General features: G+C 29.3%; 1 protein-coding gene across 1 annotated transcript; it reads right to left on the reverse strand.

The window, feature by feature from the left end:
* Window positions 1-8,532: 8,532 nt before the first annotated feature.
* Window positions 8,533-10,950, reverse strand: LOC109610519. Its single transcript, XM_025414005.1, has 4 exons — window positions 9,802-10,950; window positions 9,387-9,561; window positions 8,826-9,223; window positions 8,533-8,728 (listed from the first exon to the last, which is right to left on the reverse strand). Exons 1-4 carry the CDS (start codon window positions 10,881-10,883, stop codon window positions 8,569-8,571), a joined length of 1,815 nt encoding a protein of 604 aa, XP_025269790.1. The 5' UTR covers window positions 10,884-10,950; the 3' UTR covers window positions 8,533-8,568.
* Between the last annotated feature and the right edge of the window lie 239 nt (window positions 10,951-11,189).

Genomic DNA, 11,189 nt, shown 5'->3' on the forward strand with positions numbered 1-11,189 from the left:
TTATTCAAGAATTTGATATTTTAAAGATAAATGTTTGTTCAGAATCATCCTGTATAATGCGCTATTTGAAATCCTTCAACTTTTGCAATGGACACAAACATTTTTCCAAAAATACTAGTATTTTTCGAAATATTAAGGGATCTGGACTTTTTTTTTGAACACACTACTAACGCAGATATATATATATATATATATATATATATATATATATATATGTATCTGCATTTGGATCAATATTGGATATATGTTGTTAGTCAATATTGCTCCAATAAAGTGTGCTACTGGGGCATGTACTATTAACAATAAGTAACAATAAATCTTTCCTGTAAATTACGAATGACTTAATCAAGGTAGCTATAGAATGTGATGAAAATTATACATATATATATATATATATATATATATATATATATATATATTAAATTATATATACACCCAGCAAGTAACAGTTATTTAAGTTGTTCGTTATAATTTTATGTAACAGTATTACATACATTACATATAACAGTTATATTGTTGAATAGAAATTATAACTAACAATTATATAACTATTACTTGGTGCTTGCTGGGCATATATACATATATATATATAGGGTGTATCAAAATTCGCGCCAATTTGTGACAGTTAATTTTTAATAAGGGCTGGTGCCTTTGGCATTCGCACTCAAAAATCTATAATTCTGGGCCGTCGCACTCCTTGCCGAACAGTGAATGTCTGATACCGAATATTATCTGTATGTTAAATATACGCTAATTCTTGCTATAATAGTCTGTTTTATTTACAACAATCTTGTATTCTTGATTCTTCCTTGTTAATTAAAATAAAATAAACCGCCCTTCTACCAATTCCGAGACGGGGCTATGCGAGCGTCCGTTGCGATCAGTTTGAGAACCTTTTGTTCCTTTTTTTTTGAGTATCTTATAATATCGCAAAATTTTTTTCTTAAAGCGGTGCGTACTTCCGCACCTTGCACATACAAATTTAGAGTAATATTTTGAGAAGGAATCGCGCCGAAGGTGTGCCGTGGGCCAATATCATCGGTCATAGTTTATTACCAGCTTTTATTAAAAATTAATGGTCACAAATTGGCGATGCACAGCATTGTGGGATGCACAGCGAAATTGTTCGTACTAAAACAAACAACTTTTTCCTTTGAGAAAATTGCGTCTGAGCATTACTTTTTAAATGAGAACAACTTTAAGCTAACGAATAAGCGCTTTAGATTACGCTTGTGTCAGGGTCGGCGCGCGCGCGGCATATGTGGCGTTTGAGCATGTACGCTATTTTACTATTTCACTAAAGGTTTACAAGAATTATGTATGATATCTAAATATCTATTTTCAATATACAACGTATTTAATAAGAGATTCTTTAAATTGATATCATCGAAGCAACGATTGAAAGTAAAATAAGTAGATTAGAATAATTTTGATCCAAAGTTATTGCTCCTACGTTCTAAATATTTTTTGGCTTTGAAAAGGTCCGATTAAATGTGTTAAATGTTTAGCACATGTTCGAAATGTAGATTTTCTATTTGTATATTCGCTCTGCGTATGAGATTTTTTGTATACGTTGGATCATTTCCGATTTGACGATTGCTATTGCGCAATAAAGTTGCTTTTCGAAATCTTCTAGCATTTCCACAGAATTTCGGTAAATACATTTTTTTTTTAAATAAAAGTGGTCAATTAGGCGTAGAGAGCTAGAGATAAAAAAAATGATGTAGGTTAATTAGTCAAAATATATATTTATAATTTAAAATACAATATCAAAAAACAAAATCGATGTAATACCTATATATAACAAAATTATAAGAAAATTGAAGTTGAGTGCGGACGTTTCGACTTACTTTTAAGTCATCTTCAGCGCAAATATTGAAAAGAAGTTAGAGCATTTATAAAACGGTTCGCAGAGGTAGAAAACGGAAATTAAAAGTAGAAAAAATATATAAACAAATGTTAATCAGAAAGGAGATCAACTCCGAATGCCAACGGTTGTGCATAGTAAATCGTAGACAGCTTACAAATCTTAGAGGAGACGCAACTCCAGACGCAACGGTTGTTCATGGTTTGTTTCGAACGGCTTCCAAATATTTTCAATGAGTGAAACAACTCTCATTTGGGTTAATTGGCCCAAAGTTGAGTATGGTTCATCAGAGAATCTGTAAGACCGTGTGAAAATAAAAATAAAAGTAAATAAACAAAAGGAAAATAATTTAGCAATGTAAGTATTTATAGAGAGTCAAATAACTATTAAAAAATAATAATTGGTTTAAAAAGAAAACAAAAAAAAACTAGCTGGGAAATAAACAAATAAAGAATAAGAAACAAGCAAGTCAAAAGTATAAAACAATGTTAGTCATTAGCATAAAAATCGAAAAAAATGAAAAAATATATATGCGGTTCAATAATAATAGATGATTAAAGTAAGAAAATGATAATAGAAAATACAAAAAATAATTTTTATATAATAAACCATGAGGAATTTAACAATTTATCACGCGGAATTTAACAATTTATCAGGACATAAAAATCAATAAGAAAAGAAAGATAAAAATAACTTACATTGCTATGCGGAACAAAGTTGAACATGATTAAACGTTAAAAGAATTTTCAGGTAAACAAGTATGTTAACAGTTCCTTATAAAAACCTTTGTAACACTTCCTTTTACGAAGGCAGGAATATAAATGACGAAAAATAACGTACATATGGTCGTGTAGATTTCTGTGTATGACCCTTAGATATTCGGAAGTTTATTTATTATATCGTTGTAAATGTCAGGAAAACAATCTGTATCCGTTTGTAAATTTAAACCGTTTTGTTGTCTTTTAATGCATATCATTTCGGAAATTAGCCTTTTATTATAAAAGGATTCTTTATCTAGTATCTTGATCTCGTCCCACTTGAATTCATGATCAAAATTCAACATATGAATAGAGTTACAACTAATAAGTCTGTCATCACCTATGTTAGGTAATGACAGACTTATTAGTTCTAACTCTATTCATATGTTTCTTATGTTCGTCTTGTGATGACCTTCTGCCTGTCTGACCTTCTGCCTGTCTGTCCGACATAGAATACGTCGCAATTCCCACATTCAATTTTGTAAACAACATTCTTGTTCGAATCTTTCGGGATTACGTCTTTATGAGCCTTAATAATCGTGTTAAGCTTATTAAGGCTATAATATGACAACGTTGTATTCGTGTCTTTCAGGATGTATCTTAAATAAATCTGTAAATTTTTTTTAATAATCACAGAAAATAATCAAGTGGGTTTAAATCATGCGATTTTGTGGATGCTATGCGATAAACCACCTAGGCCATTTCAAGTATTTGGAAAATTTGTATCGAGATGATGTCTCTCATATTTGCTATTATGAGGTAATGGCCATCATGTTAAAACCACTTGGAAATTCGTTTTCAAACTGCCAACAGATTTTCCTCTGTTTAATAATACACATTATTTGCATTAAAAATTCTCTCAAGTATAAAGAGGGATTCATCGGTAAATAATATTCTATTATAAAATCTATTAATCTATTAATCTATTAATCTATCAAATCTTATAATTAGGTTTCAAAATCATATATATAAAGATAATATTCTGCATATCGTCTAATACTAGTTTGATTGTTACACTGACCCAAAATTAGCAACATGATACACTTTATATAAATAATCATCGAAAAGAAATGATTATTTGTTTTATGTTTTTTTACATTTATTACGTATCATACGAAAAAGAAGTACATCATGATGAATTAAACAAGTGGAGAATATTGTGATATGTTGCTAATTTTGAGAAAGTGTAACAATCACACTACTGCTACTGTTAGACGAGTATGCAAAATATTATCCTCATAGACATCATCCGAATGCAAATGTAATTAGAAGAGCAGAGATTCGATTGCGAGAAACAAGTAGCACAATCATCCATCGGCAAGATGCTGGACATGGACGAAACGTACATACGATTGATGTAGAGAAAAGAAATCTCGCAGATCATTGAAGAAAAACCAAGCATAAGCCTTCGTACTCTATCGCGTCGAATTAATATATCACATTCCACAGTTTTACAAGATGAACGTATATATCCGTATTATTTCTCAATGGTACAACAACTAAAAGAAGGAGAGAATATCGTGGAATTTTGTCGCTGGTTGTTGCGTGAATGTAACAGGGACAATAGATTTTGTAATCGGATATTATTTACCGATGAATCCCTCTTTACACGTGAGGGAATTTTCAATGCACATAATATGCATTATTAGGCAGAGGAAAATCTATTTGTAGTCCGGGAACAAAATTTCCAAATTAGCTAGAAATTAAATATTTGAGTTGGAATTGTAGGCGATCAATTCATTGGACCGTGCGCTCTTCCGAACAAGAGAGGCGACAATGTCGAATTTTTAATCGAAAATTTGCTGGATGTACTAAGGATTTACCATTATATATCCGTGAAATGATGTGGTTTCAATATGGTATATTGGTCGAGGTGGTCCCATTGCATGACCTGCAAGATCGCCTGACTTATAAATCCATTAGATTATTTTTTATGGGATCATTTAAAAAACTTTATTTATCGACATCCTGTAGAAATATTAGAAAATTTGGAAGAATTACTTCATTGTGCAATAGCAACCGTTACGCCGGAAATGCTCCAAAGGATAAAAGAAAATCTTATCGTAGAGCTAATATGTGTATATAATGTATGAAAGATCTGCATTTTGAACATATGCTCTGAAGCATTTAATCGGCCCTTTTCAGGGTCAACAAATTTTTTAAATGCTGGAACAATAATTTTGGATCAAAATTATTTACAGGTTTTAATTTAATCTTATTTTACTTTCAGTTTTAATTTAATCTTATTTTACTTTCAGTTGTAATTTAATCTTATTTTACTATCAGTTGCTTCGAGGTATTAGAAAATTTTCTCTTATTAAGTAAGTTCTATTGAAAATAGCCATATTTAAATGCATAATTCATATAAAACTTTAATGAAATGGTGAAACGCTAAACGCCTCACATGCTGTGCGCGCATCGCCCCTGATTCTAGAGTAATCTAAAGCGTTTATTCGTTTTAGCTTAAAGTTGCTTTCATTTAAAAAGTAAATGCTAAGATGCAATTTTCCCAAAGGAAAAAGTTGTTTGTTTTGGTATGAATAATCACGCATTCCATATGCGCAAATTTTTGTACACGCTGTATATATAGGCCCAGCAAGCACCAAGAAATAGTTATATAATTGTTATATGATAATATAATTGTTAGTTATAATTTTCCACTCAACAATATAACTGTTACATGTAATATATGTAATACTGTTACATCAAATTATAATTTTCATCATATTCTATAGCTAGCTTGATTAAATTATCTATAATTTACAGGAAAAATTTGTTGTTACTTACTGTTAATAGTACATGCCACACAGTAGCACACTTTATTGGAGCAATATTGGTTAACAACATATATCCAATATTTCCAATGGTGGTCCAATATTGCAAAATAAACACGATTTCATTTTGAGCCAATATTGAATTATAATATTTGACGAATATATTATTTTAATCTTTAACCAAGATTGTCTAATTATACATACCCAAATATTTTTACATTGGATATAGATCAGTTTTTAATATATAACAGAATTCACCATAAAAAAAAAATTAAAGTGGTTAATTTATGGAGCTCTGGAGCTCCTCACAAAATCTAGAGGAGGTATATAATGCAGTATATAATGTGGCTGTAATAGTCCGCACTCTTTAACTGATAAATCCGTGAACTGGGGCGGCCTTATATATTGTTTTAGATGAAGTCCCACTCTCAGGTTAAGAGTTAGTTTCCATTTTCGCCACCTAATAGCGACGCGTGAAGTTCACATATAATGTGTGAACGTGCAATATTGGGACACATTTATATTTACTTCATAACCAATATTGGTATTATAATGGATGCAACCATATTGGCAACACATTTATATTTATTTAGTAACCAACATTGGCCATCATGGGCACTGCAATACACTTGGCAAAACACTTTGTTAACAACCAATATTAGTTTTACATTGGGAAATATTGGCCAAGACATTTTCAATATAAAGCCTAAGTATACCAATATTTTGCCAATGTTTTGTGCTACTAGGATGTCATTGACATCAGCAAAAGTATTATTCATATATAAAAAAGCCACAAATTTTTCATTTATTTTCACAATGAGATTGTAACTAAATCTCTTAATTGTCTTATTTTTTTTTACTGATATAAATATGATGTAATCTTATTTAAGTCAATGAAAAAATATATTTATTGATTAAAGAATATGTACGGGGAGTACACTTTTAATGCGTAAAGTGACTTTTTGTATACAAGTGAAGGCTCAGTCTTAAAGTAGTGATGTAATAATGATTTTATGGTCGATATATATAAAACAGAAATAAATAAATATCTAAATACAAGTGAAAGCGCACAATCTTAAAATAGATATTTTGAAGGTCGATATATGTGAATTGTGCTAAATAAAAAAGAGCATTATACTTGCAATTATTTGTAATGACATACAATACAAATACATACAAAAAAACACAAATCTATTTCTCTTTTATTCATTTTGGAATTCATAGTGTTAATTTGCTTTTTTAAACATTGCAAGTATAATAGTGCATATAAGATGACGTCAAAGAGCAAGATATCGTTTTTCTCGGGTACTACTAGCGCATTTCGCGCAGACTATTAAAGATAATATTTAAACACGCGAAAAGATAGACAAAGCTTCTACGTAAGTCAACGATTAAATTATAAGAAAATATTAAATTATAGGATAAATCGCGATTTATAAAATTCGTGATAAAACGCGACGAATAAATAAATCAATAATATTCAAAATATTCAAATGCGTAATTTTTATAATATTTTATAATATTTTATAATATTTTATAATAATCGAAAGTTACCGCGAGTGACATATTGGTAATATTCGATAAAAAGAAAAACGATCTTAAAAATGGAAAACGATTAAAATCATGTTTCTACATCACATTTCGCAAGATCAATCGGCGAAGAAAAGTTAAGTGATACATTGAACACATCGGAAATTTCACTGTAAGTGAACGAATCCCGGATCTTCCGAACTATTCCCAATGATTTCAGTAATAAATCAACGACAATTATCCCTCGTCATTATCTTCGATTCACGAAATTGATATTTACATCAGAAAAAATGTTCATATATACATATAAAATGGTAAGTATCTACATTGAGAAAAACGTCCGATGAAAAGATAACGAACGGATATTATACCGATCACTTTAATCGAATATCTGATCGGAAAGTTCCGAATTTTGAACTTTCTGATCAGATATTCGATCGATCGATATTTTCTGATTGATATCCGACCAGTTTCTTTTTTTTCTGATTAAAATGATCGGTATTATATCCGGTATAATTATCTTTTCACCGGATATTTTTCTCAGTATAAAAACTAATATTTTAAAATGGCGATGGATGTCCAATATCTGCAAATAGTTTCTTAAAAGAAACAAAAAATTAATGCTAATATCCCCAGTACCTAGAAATAATTTTTCAAAAGAGATAAATTATATGAATTAAAAAATATATTCGTTTGTAACCATTTTTATCAAAAAATTAATAAAAATTAATTACAATATAAGATTACTTGAAAAGTAAAAATTTATACACAATAACTGTATCCATATTTAATCTACTATTAAATCTTTCTTGCATTAGACAATAATAATACCAATACTAATAATGACAGAACATTTTTAAGAAGAAAAGAAAAGATACATTTCTCTCTCTCTCTCTCTCTCTCTCTCTCTCTCTCTCTCTCTCTCTCTCTCTCTCTCTCTCATCTAAATATATTTTATTTAAATTAATTAGATGTTAATGAATGTATGGCATTCGTCGTTGAATTACTACCGAAATCATTGCTTTGAAAAATGACCAAAAAAAACATATGATTAATTCCATTCTTACAATAAAAATTTCCAATTTTTAACAGAGCACTAAACGTCACGAATGGATCTTACAAGAACCGATGAGAAATAATTCTCCATGATGAAAATTGTTTCGACTCCTGGACGGTACGAGCTACGCAACTTTCATTAACATTTACATAACGAAAGATACAACAATGATTCATTAAAACAACAAACAACAGAGTTTCTGCAATCGTAATTTATTTATGAATATTTTCCGATACGAAATTCGTAAATACACAAATATAATTTTTATAATTAAAGAAATTAAATTGATAATTAAATTGATAATAATTAACTCGCGATTCTATAATGTCGAGAGTAATCGTTAAATTTTATGAAACTAATATTTAATCGTTAACTTCTGTCTTAAAGAAGTGTCTAAAAGGAGTGAATATTTTTTCCACAAAAAATAACAGTCACTCATATTTTTTTTCAAAACCTCACCGATACCTAAAAATATCAATATATTAAAAATCTAGATTAAATATCTCCTTTACACTTTCATAGTATACCTAATCCATGGATGTTTCTTTCTTCAAAAATTTGATGATTTCAAAAACATGTCAATTACATGATACTCTTGTATGCATGATTTATTTCACGCACAGTATCTTCTAAAATTTCAATTAAAGCTTTTTCATCATTTATTATTGATTTATCAGCTATTAAAGACAGATTTAAATTGCCTCCATAACTAATCAGAGATAAACCGAGAGCAGTTGCACCTCTGAAAATAAATTGTAGGTCATATTTATAAATTCATTGTTATAATTTTTCTTTTATTTATTTATTACAATAAAAAATAGAATAATAAAATGCAATACTTGTTTGGTAGCCAAAAGGTAAGGTTGCTTGCTACATAATTATTGAGAGTATGAAATTTTTTTGGTCCATATATATTACTGAACACCATAGTGCTTTGACTTAATAGAAGAAGTTTCAAAATTTTTGCCGGCAATAGCGCGAGTACATATTTCATGATCCAAAAATTAATTAATATGTGCGGACATTTTCTGAATTCATTATTTGCTTTTGTAATATCCCGAAGACGTTTAAAAAATTGAGAATCTTTATTTGGATCGTTGATCTTCTGTCCATTCACCTTGGAAATGCAAATTCGTAGACGAGCAACTGAAAAATTGTTATCGAACATCATATATTCAAGCATCGTCATTCTTATTGGTAAAACGGCTGTTAGTGAATCGGGTGCTGGTCTATTAATCTGCAAGGCAGAAACATTATGCTAGAACATGTATGATAAAGAAAAAATATAGTATATTAATCTAATTGTGTAAAAGCATCAATTTTTCAAGTATAATTTTAGGCGTATTTTAAATCTTTTCTGAACTTGTGTTATTTAATTTAAAAACATATTATATATTTACCCGTGAATGATACTTGTGCACACTAGCAGAAAAAGCTGTCAATATTACATCTTCAAATCTGGTACTTGTTCTTTTTTTTATTTCGCGAACCTTCATAAGAAGCTGTTTGTCAATAGCATTGTCTAACCAGTAGGATATGATCTTTTCACCCGTTTGTGATAGATCATGTAGAGAGCTATAATATATAATTATTTAATATATATTATTAGGATAAAACTTATTTTGTAAAACTTATTTTATTCTAAATATATAAAATTTATTTTCTTAGATAAATTAAAAATTTTATATGATAAAATTTGATTGAAAAACTTTATTATATAAAATTGTCTTAATATTTCGAAAATCAGAAATGTTTATTTTAGCTTATCCTTTTTTATAGAATAATCAGATATTGAATATATATGTATATATGTACTTTTCGTCTATATTACAAGCCTGTTCAATCATGCATTTTGGAGTCAAAAGGATAATTATTGTCGAATGCATGATTTCTTTAATTTTTTCATATACTTGTTTCAGGCAATCTTTGAAATTCAATCTATGATTAATTGATATTTTCGCTTGCCATTTTAAAGAATCGATCGTTGTAGTCTTAGAATATTTCAATAATACAAGAAAGTGGCCTCGTAAATTTTTCAAAACTCGTGACAGTGTTGTAAAAGACATAGATGCGGCGAAAATATTCTTTTTATAAGATCGTACAATTTTCTCATTCAAATTTCTTGTCTGATTCGTAAGACTTTTTTCCGAATTACGCAACGGTGAAACAAGCTCTTCGAAATTTGTTTTATTCGCATTAATCGATATATTTTCGATTTTTACTTTCGTCTTGTCTTCATTAAAAATCGTTTCGAAACAAAATTTTAGGATAGATATTCCATCGCCCAGGGAATGATGAATGCGAATTATTACAGGAATCTTGCAAGTATCGGTGTCAAAGCATTCTTCGGGAGCCGAATGACTGTCGATGCGAGATCTACCTCTCGAACAACGTTTTCCGACCAGAATCTCCCAAGAGGCTGTGTGATCATCGGGCAATGTTTTATTGCATATGCTTCCTAAATTCTTCTTAAAAAATTCACTAGATACATCTTCGCAAGATCCATCGCAATCAGCGTTCTCGCATTCCAGCCATCTGATCCTATTATTCAGATCGATCTCTTCATTTCGCTCCCAAAAGTAGTAACCAAACTTTTGTCTTCGACGATAAAATAATTTTTCAAATATCGTACCAGTAGCCTTTGAAATTATACGATCATGTATTAGATCCTTCAAACCTTCTAAAAAAATCACGTTTGAGTTTTGCTCGGTTTTTTCTATTATTATTAAAATATTAATAATGGAAAGACAAACAGCATCTTCACTAGCCCATACACTATCTGTGCCTTTCAAAAAACCAATAAACTTATCCTTTAATTGTATTCTTAAAATGATTTCGATCAGACAATGATAGATATATAATAAATTCAAAATGACAAGAATCAACGGAGTAAACATATAAGCAAGAATAATTGCAAACAATTGCTGTAATTTCTGACATCCGAATCTATTGAAAAAGGCTAATTTTTTGAATTGCATTCTGTTTACGATTTTAAATCTTTTATTAATTTTAAACTTAAATTGGTTAATTTCTATTTAAATTGGTCAATTAACTTTTAATCGATTTCATCAATTAACATGAAATAAAATAATCCTAATTTGATTTTTGATAAAATCGCACCGTTATCTGAAAAAAATATGTTAAAGGATATATTTAAAAAAATAATAAGTATATATACGTGTATATATATATATATATATATA

Source organism: Camponotus floridanus, unplaced genomic scaffold (assembly GCF_003227725.1).
Source record: "Camponotus floridanus strain SB8 unplaced genomic scaffold, Cflo_v7.5 scaffold74, whole genome shotgun sequence".
In the NCBI taxonomy this organism is placed as follows: domain Eukaryota; kingdom Metazoa; phylum Arthropoda; class Insecta; order Hymenoptera; family Formicidae; genus Camponotus; species Camponotus floridanus.

What these genes read in the sequence shown, in the direction of transcription:
- LOC109610519 (XM_025414005.1), bottom strand. Translation starts at nt 10,883, where the DNA reads ATGTTTACTCCGTTGATTCTTGTCATTTTGAATTTATTATATATCTAT. An exon ending in TGCACAAGTATCATTCACGG is followed by an intron (nt 9,224 to 9,386) that starts GTAAATATATAA and finishes TCTGCCTTGCAG; the next exon opens with ATTAATAGACCAGCACCCGA. An exon ending in ACCTTTTGGCTACCAAACAA is followed by an intron (nt 8,729 to 8,825) that starts GTATTGCATTTT and finishes ATTTATTTTCAG; the next exon opens with AGGTGCAACTGCTCTCGGTT.